The sequence below is a fragment of the Antechinus flavipes genome, chromosome 1 (genome assembly GCF_016432865.1).
Source record: "Antechinus flavipes isolate AdamAnt ecotype Samford, QLD, Australia chromosome 1, AdamAnt_v2, whole genome shotgun sequence".
In the NCBI taxonomy this organism is placed as follows: domain Eukaryota; kingdom Metazoa; phylum Chordata; class Mammalia; order Dasyuromorphia; family Dasyuridae; genus Antechinus; species Antechinus flavipes.
The window spans coordinates 263,909,523-263,927,796 of NC_067398.1; the positions used below are offsets into that span (position 1 = coordinate 263,909,523).

Below are 18,274 nucleotides of genomic sequence, written 5' to 3' on the forward strand. Positions count from 1 at the left end.
TAGATAGCAGGTAATCCAATATATGTTAAACACGTGCAATTCTTCTATAAATATTTTCACAATTATCATGCTGCACAAGAAAAATCAGATCAAAAAAAGAAAAAAATGAGAAAGAAAACAAAATTCAAGCAAACAACAAAAGAAATAGGAAAAAAAACCCTATGTTGTGATTCACACTCAGTCCCCACAGTCCTCTTTCTGATACAGATGGCTCTCTTCATCACAAGATTGTTGAAATTGGCCTGAATCACCTCTCAATTGAAAAGAGCCTAGTCCATCTGAATTGATCATCTTATAATCTTACTGTTGCTTCGTACAATGTTCTCCTGGTTCCACTCAGGATAAACATTTATTATATATCATTGTGCCAGGCTGGGGAGATACAAAAATATAATAATTCCTGCATTCAAGGAGTTTACATTGGGCATCTCAAACTGTGTTGTCCCATAGATATTGGATACAGTATGTCTGTGTGCCTCTGTGTGTGTGTGTGAGAGAGAGAGACAGAGAGAGACAAAGAGAGACAAAGACAGAGAGAGACACACAGAGAGACAGACAGACAGACAGAGAGGCACAGTAGGGAGAGAGACAGAGAGAGAGAGAGAGAGGCAGAGAGAGAGAGAGAGACAGAGAGACAGAGAGACAGAGAGAGAGAGAGAGAGAGAGAGAGAGAGACAAAGAGAAAGAGAGAGAAATCAAGAATGACACCCAGATTGTAAGCTTTTGTGACTGGGAGGATGATGATGCCTTTAATAGGCATAGTGAAATTAGGAAGAAGGGACTATTTTGGGGAAAAGATGATACATTTCATTTTGGACTTGTTGAATTTAACATGATCATGAGACATCTCATTATAAATGTTCAATATGCAACAGGGAATGTAAGACTAGAGGTCAGGAGAGAAAATAGGACTAGGCAAATATATTGAGAATTATCTGCAAAGAGATAATTCAATCTATGGGAGATGATATGAAGAGGGAGAAAAAAGGAGGAGAAGAAGAGAAAGCAGGACAGAGACTTAGGAGATACTCATGATTTACATGTGACAGCAAAGAAGACTGAAAGGAGCAATCAAACAAGTATGAAGAAAACTAGAAGACAGCAGTGTCACAAAACCTAGACAGAAGAGTGTATTAAGAAGAGGGAAGGATTGAGAAAGGCCATTAGTTGGACATTTAAGACATCATTGGTAGCTTTGAATGGAGCAATTTCAGATGAATGATGCAGTTGGAAACCAGACTTCAGAGAGTAAGAAGAGAAGGACAGGAATGAAAATGAAGGCACTGAATGTAGATGGCCTTTTCAATGAATTTAGTTATGAAAGGGAAAGAGATGTATGATGATTGCTAATGTTAATGGACATATTACATGAGGAGTTTTGAGAATGGAGAAGACATAGGCATGTTTGTGGGCATTAGGGAAACATTAAGTAGATAGGGAGAGACTGAAGATAAGTGAGAGAGTGGAGATGATAGAGAGGAAAATCTATTGAAGATTAGATGAATTCTTTGGACATGTTTGCCTTGGAATGGAGAAGGGAAATTGGTGATGAAGGATTGGAACTCAAGAGAGATGTAGGTTGGACATAAATTTGAGCATCATCTGCATAGGAATGGTAACTAAACCAATGGGAACTGTTGAGATCACTAAGAGAAAAAGCATAGAGAAGAGAGTCCTATTATTATGGTGTCTCTGAACGAGGCACACATATTGGGCTTTTCATGCTTATTTCTAATATTCTAATTACTTTATTAGTATAGCAATAATAGTGACAAAGGGCAATTAAAAAAAATCTTATAAGATCAGGGTGGTGTTATATTAGAAAGACCTGGACTTGGAGTCAGAAGGCTTTGGTTTGAGTGTAATTCTGTCAGTTATTATTTGTATGAAATTGGGGAAGATTTTGTATCTCTTGGTATTTTTTCTCCATTTAAAACATTTTCCCTGTTATATGTAAAATAACTTTTTTGGGGTTATACATGCTCATGTATATTTTAAGTATGAATCATGTTGGGAGTTTACTCGCATGTGCAAGAGGCACTGACCATAGCTGTGAGAGGAGAGGACATCACTGAGTATTCTTTGTATGTTGGACTTCAAAACTATTATTAAGCACTGGTATATCTACTGGTTATTGAGACTCAAATAAACTAATGGATGTGAAAACTCCTTGAAAAGTTTAAAGTTCTTTATAAATATATATAAATAATGGTATTTGACTGATATCTCAGCTTTCCAGAGCTATCTTGTTTACAAAACCTGGATTGTAAGAGATAGTTTCTTTGCTTTTACTGAAATTCAATAAATATCTAAATGAATATATAAATAGACAGATGATAGGATAAACGTGTAAATGGACTGATGGAAAGATGGATAGAAGGATGAATGCATGCATTGATAGTGCTGGTGATTCTTTCATTGACCTCAAATACCCGAGGAAAGATCTTTCCACCTACCGTTTCTGACTGTCCATATATTTCATGGATATTCAGACCTGTTGCTTTTTTCCACTTTTCAAATTCTTCAGGGAGCAGCATCTCACCACCAGCAGCACTATGTTTCAAGGTTGGAAACTTGTAACTTTTATAGAGGGGAAAAAATAAACGTAAAACAAGATGAGCATAAGAAATAATACTTCTGAAATCTCTTTTGAAATATCTGGACTAGCCCTATTTATAAACTCTTTTCCCTGTTTCTCTGTGTGTCTCCTCTGTCTTTCTCCTTCCTCCCTTCTCCTCCTTTTCCTCCTCTTTCTTCTCTTTCTCTCTTCTCTCTTTTATTTCTTTCCTTTCTTCATTCCTTCCTTAGCTTATCTCTTTTTTCTTTAACAAATAAAACACATTAAGCCAAAATAATTGAAGTAGCAACTATGTATTACACCATGTGCAACATTTATTATGCACAGTCCCCTATCTTTCTGAAGTAGGCAGAAGGAGTGTGATCAAAATTTTTCAATGTAACTATTCGGAGTTTAGCTTTGCTACTACAGCTTAGTTTAATTAATGTTCGAATTTTTATTGCTAAGGGTCAGTAAACAGGTTATTTATTAAATTTTCCCCCCTCCCATCCTTCTGAACTATTGGACAGGATCTTGGAAAAGACTTCAGTTGGTACAATTCTCATTTTGTAAACGAGAAAGTGAAGCCCAGAGAGATTGTAAATGCTCAGTACATGGGAAGTAGAGATGGGATTCAGAAAAAAGTTGTCTGATTCCAATATTCTTTTTATCACACTTTGTGACTTGCTTATCATCTGGATTTTTCACTTTTCACTAGTTGTTTGAATAAAGTCCAGAGCTGGGGAGCAAAAATGAAAAGTCCCTCAACTCCTGTCACTTTTTGGTATTGGGGCAAACAATGGAATAAAAAAAAAATCAGAGACCTGTTGTAGACTTTCACAAATCATTTACCATTTCTAACCCTCACTGATAAAAATAAGGAGGTTGGATTAGATGCTTATTCTTAAGAGTGGCTCTAAACTTATTTCATTATTATTTAATTCCAACTTTACTGAAAAAGGAGTTATTGGCTATTTACTGAAAAAGGAGGTTGGATGAATCTTGATTTATCATGTTTCCATCTTCTGTGATCAAAGAGAGCCAGTATTTTGAGAAAGGTCAGAATTTTATTGTTTAAAATGGCAAAGATTATTGCAAGATTTGCATAGCAAAAAGAAAGTATGATCTTTAAAAGAAATTATAAAGATCAAATCATAAACAAAGATTGATTAAAATTAGGTAGCAGTTCAGAGTGCTTTTGTAAAGAGGGATAATCAGATCCACATTTTACCATGCTTTCACCTTACTTCTTATTTTTGAAACAGCTGTTGAAGAATCTTAAAGATAAGAATCTTAAAATTTACTGAAAATCCACATCAGACAGCAGGTAACTTGCTCTTTTTTAGGTGTCGCTCTAGAGTTAAAATTACTCCATGTGCCAAGGAAAAAAAGATGAGAACCAACTGGATAAATGTGGCTACTGGATCTTTTAATTATACCTGGAAATATTGAATTGTAGAAGCATTCGATATACGGATGAAGCAGCTATTGTGCACGTGATGGGGAATTTGGAGAGTGTCTGGCAAATGAAAAAAAAAAAAGACTTTTTTCCTCAAAGACAGAAACATTGTTCAATTACCAGAATACCAATTTCTTTTCCATGAGGTTTGTTCATTCTTCAATTAACAAATCAGTTCTTTCATTCATCATAACTCAAGTACTTATTAATAACTTAAAAAGTTAATCACTAATAAGAACAATGAAAATCAAAATGACTCTCAGATTTTACCTCATGTGCTACAAATTGGCAGATGACAAAAGATGAGAATAAATAATGTTGGAGATATAATGGGAACCATAGGCATACTGGTGCATTTTTGCTGGAGTATGTGAAACATATAGTTATTTTAGAAACCAATTTGAAATTAAGCAAATAAAATGACTAAGATATCCATGGTCTCTGACCCAGACACACCCCAAGAAGGCAATTGATAAGAAAAAAGATCCTCTATAAACAACCTCCCCACACCCCTATACATATATACACACAGATGAGCATTTTTTTTTTTTGTGATACCAAAGAATTACAAAGTGGATGTCTATGATTGGGGAATGGTTAAGCAAATTGGGGTACATGAGTGTAATAGAATAGTACTATGCTGTAAGAAATGATAAATATAGATAAGAATGGGAAGAGCTACATAAATTGATGCAGAGTGAGATAAATATCTATCATAGTAAATTAAAAACCACATACACATAGAAATCAAAAGTGAATATTGCAAAATTATAAAGGATAAGCATGACTCAAATGAAGATGTAGGAGAAGCCACTTCTACCCTGTCCATTTATTAAAATGGGATGTCCATAAGTATTATACATTGAATATATTTTCAGACTTTTTTGATGTCTTGATCAGTAATATTTATTTTTTAATCTTTAAAAAAATGTTATTTTTTATATGAAATGATCCCTGGGAGGAGAAGAGGAAGGGTTATCAAGGATAACTATATTGATATAAAAACAAAGGATATCAGATATCCAAAAAAGCTGTGTAAAAAAAAAAAACTACTAAACTCAAGATACTGGGAATATAAAACTCACCCTCATCCTCAAAAAGCTTACATTTTAGTGCAATTTATTTTTTTATGTAAAAATCATTGATAGAGTGACATTTATATATTCTAGGAGTGAGTATTTACAAAGAGAAATTACCAGACAGAATATAAAGAATGCTGTAAGAAAGTACAAATAAAATATAAAAGAAGCAGTAAATATTGAACTTTGAAGGATGAGTAGGAATTTTACAGGCACCTGGCATAAGCATAGACCCTGAGGAGGAAAAGCACAAGGAATGTTTGGAGAATAGTGAGTATTCTGGTTTTACTGATTAAATTTTGAAAAGAAGGCTGGCATTTAACTCAGGATAGTCTTGAAAACTGGCCAACCAGCTAGATGGGTTGTTATTTATTCTTCTACATCAGGGTTCTTAATTTGGGCATCTGTGAACACACACACACATACATTATATATATATATATATTATATATATTCATATGCTTTAAAAATTATATAGACTATATCACATATATTATATACTTATTTACATGATATTCCAAAATATATCACAAAAATATATTAATAAATAATTATCACATCGTATACTACATTACATTGTTTTATACTATAATATATATATGATATTACATATTATTATAAAGTGAAATTATACATAATATATAATACAATTTGTTCTATTTTTATAAATAGCCTACAATATTGTATAAATGCACTATATATTTTGATAACTATATTTCAATAATATTTATTTCCTTTGTAATACTTTGTATTTTATCTTATACATTTAAAAACATTCTTCTGAGTAGCAATCCACAGACTTAGCATACTCAAGAAGGACTATGGTAAAAAAAACAGTTTAAGGATCTTGATTCTAGCATAAGAAATTGAAAACAGAAAACTCACACACACAAAAAAAACACTGCTATTGTTGTTGTGAAAAAATATTAAACTAAATAATTTTGCATGAGCAAGATAATATGAAAACTGGACTACTGAAGACTGGAGAAAGGTAATTTTTACTGAAGAAACTGACTTTTCCCTTCAAGGTTATACCAGAACTGCTAATCAAAGTCTAAATGAATCTGTAATACCTAAACATTCATTACCTTCATTAGATTGTAAAACATAAACCCTAAAAAATGTTTGGGGGAATTTTTTCCTTCCAATGTGCCTGGAAGTCTTATTCCTATTGACAGAATAATGAAATCTGATAAATATATTGATATATTGAGAAGCAAAAGTTTTCAAGAATTATAGAAATTCTCTAATGTAGAGGGAATATTTGCAACACAGTCTTTTACTTGATAAACATGAGAAAAGGTTAAGATATTTATCCAAGTTAGGAGGATAAACATTCTTCAGTGACCTGGACATTCACCTGATTTTAAACTCTATGGAAAAATCTCTGTGCTATAATCAAAGCTAGAAAATCAAAAAGATAAACTTAATATTCAATATAATTACTGGGGGAGAAAAGAGAGAAAAGACTTATATAGTGCCTATCATGTGTCATTCATGATGTTAAACAAATATAACCCCATTTGATCTTCACAAAACCCTGGGAGATAGAGGCTAATAATAGTTTAATAATTACCTCCATCTTACAGTTGAGGAAACTGAACCAAACAGAGATTAAGTAATTTACCTAGGATCATATAATAAATTTCTGAGGCCAAATTTGAACTCAGTTCTTTCTGTTTTTAAGCCCAGAACTATATTTACTGTACCATTAAACTGCCTCAAAGTATAAGTAAATTTCATGATCAAGTATTAAGGAATTTGTGCAAAAATACTTTGAATACCATGTCAAATCAGGTAAAATAAGTAATTGTAGCAAAAGAGAACCATGCATATTAAAAATCTTTTAATGATGTAAAAAAAAGACTGGGTCAAAATTTGTACTTTAATCAATAAGGAGCTATTGAAATGTTTTTGAGCAGGGAAACAATATCATAACTGGACTTTAGAAAGAGTAATCTGGCAGTTGATTATGTAGAATAGATTGGAGAAGAGATTGGAGCTAGGGAAATCAGTTAGGAAGTTACTTCATTAATTTGAGTTGAGAGATAATTAGGGTGGTAGTAGTGGAAATGCAGAGGAAAAGTATTTGACAAAACACAATACCCATTTCTATTAAAAATACTAGAGAGCATAGGAATCAATGGAGTTTTCTTTAAAATAATCAGTATTATCTATCTAAAACATTTAGCAAGCATTATATGTAATGGGTAGAAACCAGAACCATTCCCAATAAGATCAAGGATAAAACAAGGTTGCCCACTAACTATTCTTATTACTATTCAGTATTGTATTAGAAATGCCAACTTTAGCAATAACAGAAGAAAAAGAAGTTAAAAGAAATGTAGAAGAAGAGATGAGATCTAGAGATATTATAGCTATGTGTTACTTTCATGAGATTTGGGAGTGATAAAGGACCTCAGAAGTCACTAGCTCAACCAAATAAATTGAAATCTCCATTATGTTGTATCTAAAAAGTAGTTATCTGGCCTTTACTTGGAGATCTCCAAGGAAGGGGAAACTCGTTCACTTCTTGAGGCAGTTTATTCCACTTTGGGACAGCTTTAATTGTGAGGAAATTTTTTTCTGAAATCAAGTCTCTTTTTATCTCATTGACTCTTTTATCTACTGTTCTTGTTCTGCCTTCAGGGGCCAAATGAAACAAATGTGTTTATCTTTCCATCTGACAGGTCTTCATCAAATACTTGATCACAGGTATCATATGCTTCTAATTTCCTCAACTGATTCTCATGTGACATGATCTCAAAACCATTTATTGTCTTGGCTGCTTCCTCTGGACACTGCAGCTTAAAACATGCCCAGAAATGCATACAATACACTAAAAGAAGTTTGAAAAAGTCAGAAAACAAAGGAACTATCATTATCTTCTTCTGGAAAGATACTGCTCTCAATGAAATATAGAATTTACATCACATTACATATGGTGATGTCTCAACACATTGTTTAATTGTAGTGAGCTACTATTGTAATAACTACTTATTCCATATTTGTGAGATTGTTTTTTTTTTTTTTGGACCCAAAGTATGTGGATTTGCATTCATAACTTTTGAATTCTACTTTATTAGATTCTGTCCAGTGCTATATATGGCAGCTAAGTGGTAAGTGGATAGAATAATGGGCTGGGAGGCAGGAAGACTTTAGTTCAAATTTAGCCTCAGATATTTCCTAGTTTTATGACTCCAGGCAAGTCACTTAACCTCTATTTGCTTCAGTTTCCTTATCTGTAAAACGGGGATAATAATAAGACCTATTTCTCAGGGTTGTTATGAGGATACAATGAGATGATAGTTATAAAGTGCTTAGCACAGTGCCTGGTATATATTAAGTACTTGGTAAATATTAGCTATATATTATTTTAGCTATATATTATTATTAAAGTCTCTATCTCAAAAATCCTCCAGCTTTATAACTCAGTAGTAATGCTAGTTTTTGGTAATTACTTCTTTCCTTTTCTAAATAGCTATCATTTGTCTCTAATGATTTAGCTCTGAAGTTTTTTCAGGACTTGAAATCAAGCTCACTGGCCTATAGTTTGAACTTTCTATTATTTTCCTTTTTTGAAAATCAGGATCACATTTGTCTTTGACTACTTTTTGTGACAATTTTGTCATTTCCTATGATTTTATATAGATCACTGGGGGTGGTTCTACAAGTTGCACTTGTTAATTCTTTCAATGCCTAAGGACATAGTTCCTTGGACCAATGACTTGATTTCGTTGAGAGCAACTGGGTACTCTCTTATTATTTCCTTTCTTATCTTTAGCATTAACTTCCTATTATTCATTGTTCTGTCATCTCCAATGTAAAGGTCATTCTCGTTGGCAGGGACAGAAAACACAAAGAATAAATCTAGAAGATGTGAAATCAAAAAGGCTGAACATGGTGGGGAGGGGGGATAAATTCAAGGGAAGAGTCAAAGATGAGATAGAGATGATGAGTGTCATTGCTTAAGAGAAGGGTGGATGGGTATCGTGGAATAAATAAGAAGAGCTAGTTTGGGGGGAAGGTAAGGGAACATTTGGTTTTAGACTTATTCAGTGCTGGCAGAACATCCAGTTGGAAATGTTTAACAGACAGTAGGAAATATAGATCAGGAGCACAGTAGAGGGATCAGGGCTATTGATGTATATTTTGGAGTTATCTGGAAAGGAGTGATCATTGGAGCTAGGGAGGAAAATAAATTGTTAAAGGGGATAATGTAAAGAAAGAAAAGGATCTGGAATAGCACAACAGTGTTTAGGGGACATAAAAACTATTGAAAAAAACTGGGAAGAAATAATCAGGAAAGGTTTCCTTGGAAGTTAAAGTAGGAGAAATTTCAATAAGAAGATAATTAACTCTAGAGAGGCATATAAGTCAAAGCACTAGAAAAAGCATATTAAATTTTGTGATTAGGTGGTCATTAGTGACTTTTGAGAGAACAGTTTCAGTATGAGTTTGGGAAGGAAGACATATTACAAGGATGAATGGTTGAGTGGGTAATCCATCCTCAGATACTTACTAGCTGTGTGACCCTGCACAAGTCACTTAACATCTTAATACTAAAATGGGAAGATAAATAGCATCTACCTCATAGAACTGTTGTGAGGATCAAATGAAATAATATTTGGAAAATATGTGCCAGTGCCTGGCTTGGTAAGCTGGTTGTTGTCCTTTATTCTCAAAGAGTACTAAAATGACATCACTATGTTGGGGTCAAAGATCAATGTGTCTGACTGTGGTTGATCAGACCAATACTAACTTGTAAGGCTTTACCACAGGTCAGGCACAAATAGTCCTTGTGAAATTTTGGAACAGAGATGTCTCTAAATTTGTATATCTCACATTCTTTAAATTACTACAAAAATGCTTTGCTCAGAGCACAGTGCCTTCTTTGATGTGGGCATTTCATTCTGGGTGGTCTTGTGCTAGTGTTTTCCATGCAATCAATTACAAAATTCTTTAGAGACTTTTAGAATATCCTTGTATTGTCTCTTCTGACCTCTATGTGAGCACTTGATTTGTGTGAGTTTTCCATAAAATAGTTATTTAGGCAAATGATTGTTTGGTATTTTAACACTCTGGCCAGCCCATTGGAGTTATGCTTTTTTGCAATAGAGTTTTGAATGCTTGGCAGTTCAACTCGGAAAAAAGACTTCAGGATCCTGTACTTTATCTTGTCAGATAGTCTTCAGAATCTTCCTAAGATGATTCAAATGGAAAAGATTCAATTTCCTGGCATGTTGCTCTTTCACTGTCCAGGTTTCATAGGCATATAACAGCATAATGACTCTGTAAACTTTCAGTTTGATAAACAGTCTAAAACCTTTTCTTTTCCCACACTTTCCTTCACTCAGCTAGCAAGTATTTGAGGATAGATTTGAACTTCCTTCACTCCCTTGCAGTCTTCTAACTATTGAGCTAATTCTGGTAATGAGCATGTCAACCTCATAATCTATGTGTATATCCCTGGAAAGCATCTTACCAACATAAATGAACTTATCCACAGCAGTTAAAATTTCTTCATTTGCTGTAACTGATGATTCTGTGTATGGGTGATGTGATGCTGATTGGTTAAGAGCCTCTGTTTCTTGATGTTAATTTTATGTCACAATTGGGGCAAGCAGCAAAGAATTGATCCATATTTTGTTGTATTTCTTCCTCAAAGGCTGCATCAAGTGTACAATCATTTAAAAATCACAGACCAATGCCCTACTACTTTAGCCTAGGTTTGTAGCCTTTTCAAGTTTAAATACTTTACCATCAGGATGATAGCTGACCTTGATGCCATTTTTGTCTTCACTGAAAGTGTCTGACATTGCTGAAAACATCATGCTAAAAAGCTTGTGAGCAAGCACACAGCCCTGCTTCTGGTGACTGGAAAAATGCGAGAGCATCATCCATTATCCAGAACCCTTGCAAGCATGCTATACTGAAACTGATATTCAATATTGTGAACTTCTGCAGGCAACAAGATTTTTGCCATGATTTTCTACAAATCTTCATGCCTGACAATATAAAAGTCTTTAATCAATGAGTGTTATATACAGACCTCTATTCTCCTGCCATTTCTTCTGGAGTTGTCGAGCAGGAAATATATTGTTTCCTGGCTCTTTCTGAAGCCACTATGGCTCTTGGGAGATGACTATTTTCCAGGTGAAGGATCAGCTTATTAAGAGAACTCTGGCCAGAATCTTGCCAGCAATGACTGAAAGAGACACTCCTGTGACTATCACAGTATTACTTTTTTATTTTTTTATTTCTTTTTCCTTTATAGAGATGGACAGTGGAGGGATTCTTGAACCCCAAGGGATAAACTCCACTTGCTTATAATCTGGAAAATTTCAGCCAGCTTTTGTATGAGCAGCAGATCCTTGTAAATCTTAGCTGGAATAAAATCAGGAGAAAAGCCTGATAGCATCCAAAACTTCTTCAGTTGGAAGTTTGACTAGAGAGGGATTAACTTCAAGCTAAGGTCAGTGGTATTAGCATTGATTGGTGACAGTCTGTTGACAACACTATGGGACAGTTCACTCCATCCATCTTCTTATCATTAATCAATGTGACTTTATCAACACTGAGTATTTGAGATGTACCTAGGACATTGGCTCACAAATAGCCTTCAGTGCATTCTAAAAACTATGCATGGTTACTATGAATTTAATTTGCCTTTTTATTAAACCAAGAATTTATTGAACCAATATCTCTATTTTTTTGCTTGTACTTTACTTTTGATGGAGTTATAGATAAATAAACTATTCTTCTTAGAGATAAACAAACTATTCTTCTGGTAAATCCTGTGGAGTTCTCATTTTTCGTTTAGCATCTTCTGAATTTTCCCATAATTTTCATTAAACAAAAAAATTGTTTTTGAGTGTTCTGGTCCAGATGAGTAAAATGTGATCCTCACATCAGAGGTGCTAGTCTGCTCTGAACATCCATATACCCTGGCTACTGAGTTCCACATAAGTGAAATGACTTGCTTAATGTCATGAAGACAGCAAGGATTCAAACTGAGCCCAATGGTGAGATAATAGGGAAGTGGATGAAAAGCTAGAAAGGATCTTTGAGGACATTTAGTCTATTGTCTTCATTTTTCAGATGAGGAAGTAAACTCAGTGGCAAAGCTGGGATTTGAACCTATATTCTCTAATTTCCAAGGCAACTAGGTGATGCGGTGGATAGAACACTGGTTTTAGAGTCAGAAGACTTATCTTCATGAGTTCAAATATGACCTCAGATACTCACTAGTTTTGTGACCCTGGGCAAGTCATTTAAGCCTTTTTGCCTCAGTTTCCTTATCTGTAAAATGAACTGTAGAAGGAAATGACAAACCATTACAATATTTTTGCTGAGAAAACCCTAAATGGAGTCACAAAAAGTTAGACACAGCTGAAAAATGACTTATCAGTCATCTCTGGCTCCAAGGGTAGTGTTAGTTCAATGAACTATATGGCTGAAGTATTCCTGTGGGGGACAGTGGGTCAGTTAGGGTGAAGATTTATTCTTCTTACCTTCAGAATGATCTCAGGGTTGAACTGGGGCATGTCACGGATGAAGCTGCAGGCTCCTGCGTTCCAAGGTTCTATCATTGTTCCCACAAATGATAAAATCCAGCCAGGGTCTGATAAGCACCATGAGATATCAGAACTCATAAGTTTCAGGATTTGCCTGCTAACTCCAAAATATAAATATTAGTATTTGAGGAATGAAGTGGGAAAGAAAGCACTATTCAGTTGGGTGGTGCCCTAGCCCTGAAGTCAGGAGAACCTGAGTTCAAATATAGCCTTAGCTACTTGACATGTAATTAGCAGTGTGACTGGGCAAGTCACTTAACGCCAATTCCCTTGCCAAAAAAATTGTGGGCAGCTAGATGACACAGTGGATAGAGCATCAGCTCTGAAGTCAGGAGGATTTGAGTTCAAATTTGGTCTCAGACATCTGTCACTTACTAGCTGTGTGATCCAAATGGCATTGGGGGGAATAAAAAGAAGCTGACCTCTGAGCCTTGGAGGATCTGGCTTCAAATCCTCACTCTGATTCTCAGTACCCCGGGCCACAATTTGACCAATTAATCATTAAATATGTATTAAGTGCCTTCTTATTATTTGTCAGGCATTTTGCTAAAGAACAAAGAACAAAGTCTTTGTCTTAGTTTATATTCTCACGAGGGAAATAATATGTGCACACACATATGTTTATATACTATATATATACACATATGTGTATATACATTTCTATGTGTATCTATATATGGATTAGACTGTGATTTCACTGATATATGATGGGTTACAAGGTAACTCTGGAGGAGAAGGCACCTGGAGGGGTGGGGGAAGAAGACCAAGAAATGATTCAGATGGAAAGTGATGCCTAAGTTGAATCTTGAAGGAAACTACAACTTTCAGTAGGGAGAGGTAATACGCTTAAGACTTCCAGTATAGATTTAGAGAGAGCAAAGATCCCAGGTTTGAATTCTGCCTCTGACACTTACTAACATTGAGGTCCTGGGAAGTCAATTCATCTTTCTAATCCTCTATTTATTCACCTGTTAAATGGGGATAATAATAGTATCAACCCATAGGGTTATTGGAAGAATCAAATGTGGTAACATATATAGAAGTACTTGGTAAACCTCAAGGCATCACAAAAATATTTGCTATTTTAGGTCATTATAATATAGGTTGAAAAATAAGAGAAGTGCTAAGTGTTATGTTAGAAAGGAGGGGAAAATAGGCTCCAGCTAGGGAGGAGGTAAGGAAGGCTTTGTGGAGAGCATTTGAATTGAACCTTGAAGATCTAGGTTTAGAGTTGGTTTTTTATGTATTTATTTATTTAAAACTTAAATACAAAATAGAAAAAGAAAAAAAAAACAGTGTCATGGGCACAGCAGAATATGAGAGGATTCAAAATATGAAACAATACATTTTCATTTCAATAAAGAATTAACAATAAATACTACCCCTTGTAGTAGGTACTGTCCATCTTTACTTTGATTCCTTGTAGGCTTTCCTTTTTTTTCCTGCTATGCACTTTTTATTTTATTTCGCCCCCTTTTCTCTTCCCTCAAACCTCAACCAAGAAGTCTACAGTTAAGCATAGATATATTTGTATATACATACAGATTATATATATATATACACACACACACACATATATATACACATAGATATTTATAACCATATTCATATTTATATACATTCATATAATGTCTATGTAAGGATATATTATGCTTATTTGTTCTGTTTCTCTGAAGATAGATGACATCATCCTTCATAAATCCAAGTTTTTCCATATTTTTTGAAGTCCATCTATTCATTTCCTACACCACAATAATATTCTAACTCTGTACTTTATAGTTGTTTTAAATAGTTTGAAAAACAATATTGATTAATATGATTGGCATATATCATAATTTCCCAATTTTTCTCATTTGATTGAATCTATTTTAACTTTAACTTTGTCGAGATAAATTATTACTATCTCTCCTTTTTTGCCTAACAAATTCAACTCCTGATCATTTTATGTTTGTGTGTTTGTTCCCTATCCCTATTGACTTCTCTAGTTTACTTCTATAAACTATCTTGCCTTGCTATTGCTTAACCTACAGTCTCCCTCACTCCCAGCCTAGGATCTCTCCTTTATTCTTTCAGCTCACCCTTTCTCCCATGTTTTCTCTCTCTTTTTATCCAATTCCTGTGAATCCATACATCTTACCCCATTCCCATTAATGTACACACTATTCTATACAAATCCTTTTATTTTATTCCTTCTCCCTCTTATTTCTTAATAAATTTAGAAGACTTTTATGTCCACACACACACACACACACACACACACACACACACAAACACACACATCGATGTATATTTTATTTCCTCTTTAGTCCATTCCCATTGTTAGTAGGATTCCATAGCTATCAACCTTTCTCCCTCATCTAATTCCTCTGTGTCAGTTCTTGCTTTTGCACTTCATTTGTATAATTGAATTGCTCTTTTTACCTTTCCTATATAGTTTTGCTTTTTGGAATCATATCATACTCAGATCTATCCCCACTACCCATTTATTTATGATAATATTAAACATGTGGTTTACAATTTCATATATAAAGTACAAAGTTTGTCCTTATTGAGTCCCTTCAAATTAATCTTTGATATTTACCTGACATCTCTCTTGAATCTTATATATCAAATTTTCTATTAAATTCAGGTCTTTTTACAACAAAATCTTGAAAGTCTGACAATTCATTGAATATTCTTTTTTTCCATTCAAGATGATGCTTAACTTTGCTGGGCATGATATTTTCAGCCACAGCCCTAGTTCTTTTGCTTTTCAATATATACTGTTCTAAGATCTGTGGTCTTTTAAGGTAGCTGCTACTAGGTCTTGTGTGATTCTAATTGTGATTCTATCATGTTTGAATTGTTTTATTTTTGTTGCTCATATTTTCTCCTAGATATGGGTTGTTTGGAATTTAGTTATGAGTTCTTGTAGAATTTCCTTATAGGATTTCTTTCCTATGGTAATCAGTAGATTTCTCCACTCCTCCTCCCCATTTTTACTTTTCCCTATGGTTCTACCATTTTTAGACATTTTTCTTTACTTATTTCTTATATTAAAATGTTAAGATTCTTCTTTTGGTCATAGCTTTCAAGTTGTTTAATTTTTTTTATGTTTTCTTAATGTTTTCCAGATCTGTTGTTTTCCTTATGAGATGTCTTACATTCTCTTCTATTTTTTATTCTTTATATTTTCTTTTATTATTTCTTGGTCTTTTATCACTTCACTGCACAAGGCTTCCCCTTGTGCAATTCTAGTTTTCAAGAAGTTATTTTCTTCCTTAAAATGCTCTATCTCCTTTTTAAGGTTGGTTGACTTTATGTAATCTTATTTTTCTTGGATTTTCTTCCTCCTCCTCCTCCTCTTCCTTCTCTTTCTCCTTCTCGTTCTTGTTCTTCTTGTTCTTGTTCTTGTTCTTTTTATTTTTTCCTCAGTCTCTTTCATTTTATTTTAAAGGTCTTTTAAAAGTTCTCCTATGAATTCTTTTTGGGCAGATAACCAATTGACATTACTCCTTGGAGGTAGAAGAGCTTTTTTTTTTTTTTTTTTTTTAAACTTCCATATCTTCCTCTGAAAATGAACCTCAGTCTTCTCTATTCCCACAGTAACTGTCTATATTTGGGTTCTTTCCTCTTTGCTTTTCCTTTTTTCCTTTTCTTCCTTCCCTCCTTCTTCTGTCTCTCTCTTTCTCTTCTTCCTTCCCTTCTTCCCTCCCTCCCTTCCTCTCTTCCCTCCTTTTCCCTTCCTTCCTTCCTTTTTTCTTTTTTCCTTCCTTCTTTCCTTTCTTCCTTCTTCTTTTCTTTCTTCTTGTGTATTCATCTCTAGGCCTCTGTGTGTGGAGGAAAGATAATGCCTTTGGCCTCAGGTCCTTCTACAGTTCTTTCTTCTGGCCTAGAACTCCAAATCAAGAATTCTGTCCTCCTGTAAGTTTCTACAGCCAGCACTGTTCTTGCCCTACCGCTTCTGCACTAACTGTTAATTCCTTCTCACCCAGGGCAGAGTCTTGGCAACACAGCTGGTCCTAGTGTTACTTATTAACAGAGCTTCCTGACTTATTTATACTTGTGACTTCCAACTCTGGGAGGTGAAAGTTCTTGTGGCTGGAGAGCCAAAGCTACCTCCTGACTTAATTTCACTTTAGCCTCAAGCCTCAAGGCTCACCTCTTGCTTTTTCAGTAGAATTAGCCTGGAGATGTTTACACTTCACAAGGCACAAACCTCTCTCCTAACATCTTTCTTTAGATCTTTTGTAGTCCCAGGAGTATCTTTTCAGTTCAACTTTTATTTGCTTTTAGCTTTCTGTATTTACCCCAAGGTACACTTTGTGTTGTTTGTGGAATAAATCTGAAGAGGTTGGAATTTTCTGATTTACTCCACCATCTTCCCAGAATCCTCTCTTAGGAAGTAGAGTTATATATGAGGAGGATAAGGACATCTTAGGAAGAGAGAATGTTGTTGAACAAATGTATAAAAATGAAAAAGTACAAAATGTATTCAAGGAATACTAAGTAGTTCAATTTTACTACAGCAAAAGGTAAGTGAAGAAGGAATAAGGAATTATATTGTGAAATTCACAAGAAATAAAAATTGGAAAATAAATTGGAGTTCTCTGTAAGGAGCCTTGAATGTCAACTAATAAACTTGTATATGAGTCAATGAATAATGGGAGCCATTGTATGTTTCAGAATGGAAGGTTGGCATAATCAAGATTGGTACTTTAGGAAAATTTATTTGACAACAGTATAAGTTATATTGGAATGAGAAGACATTGGAGAAAAGAAGATCATTTAGAAGCTATTTTAGTAGTCCAGGGAAGATGTAATTAATACTGTGCTGTATATTAGTAACTGGGAATGCAGAGGAGGTGATATATGTGAGAAATCCTATAGTGACTAACCCCACAAGAACAGTGACTATTTGGCTATGGGAAGAGTAGAGGCAAGCGTCAAAGAGGACATAGAACTTTTGATCTTGGGTGACAAAGGGAGTGGTGATATATATATATATATATATATATATATATATATATATATATACACACACATATATATATATATACGTATTTTTTTTTGAGGCTTTGGTTCAATCATTGGAAAATAAAAAGAATTTCATAGAGTCATAGAAACTAATAGATATTGGATCCACGATTTTCAATGATATAGGGAAATCTTAGATGAGGAAAATGCTTTTTTAAATGAAAGCTTCACTCTCTATGTAAATTATAGGCTTAGAAAGTTGCCCAGAACACTGAAACATTCAATATCTCACCCAGAGTTCTGCTACCTGAATGGGCCACAGGAAGGACTTGAATTCAGGTCTTTGTGGCTCTGAAACTGGCTCTCTATCTGTTATATCACTCTGCCTTTCAAAGTCATAGGGATTGTTATAGAATGATAGGGCTTTAAAAGATTTCATAAGTTACTTAGGATCAAAATTATTTGATTCATGGTTCAACTAAAAAAAAAAAGAAGAAAAGAATCTTTAAGTTCAGCAAATAAGATCTGTAATGCTTATTTTGATTTTAGATGAGAAGCAACCTATAGCTATGAATCTGGGTCTGACTTAATCATATGGCTATTGAAGTTATAATCTCTAGTTTTGTTAATGTTTAGGTAGTGCTAT

The 18,274-nt window shown here is 34.2% G+C and overlaps 1 protein-coding gene across 1 annotated transcript in view; it reads right to left on the bottom strand.

Annotated features, from left to right (window-relative positions):
- Positions 1–18,274, bottom strand: part of LOC127564769 (acyl-coenzyme A synthetase ACSM1, mitochondrial-like) — a 54,277-nt gene that overhangs the window by 25,755 nt on the left and 10,248 nt on the right. The window contains exons 5-7 of the mRNA XM_052001512.1: positions 12,610–12,769; positions 3,997–4,076; positions 2,457–2,580 (exon numbers count right to left, since the gene is read on the bottom strand). Coding sequence (XP_051857472.1) covers positions 2,457–2,580; positions 3,997–4,076; positions 12,610–12,769 — 364 coding nt within the window. The remainder of the gene's footprint in view (positions 1–2,456; positions 2,581–3,996; positions 4,077–12,609; positions 12,770–18,274) is intronic.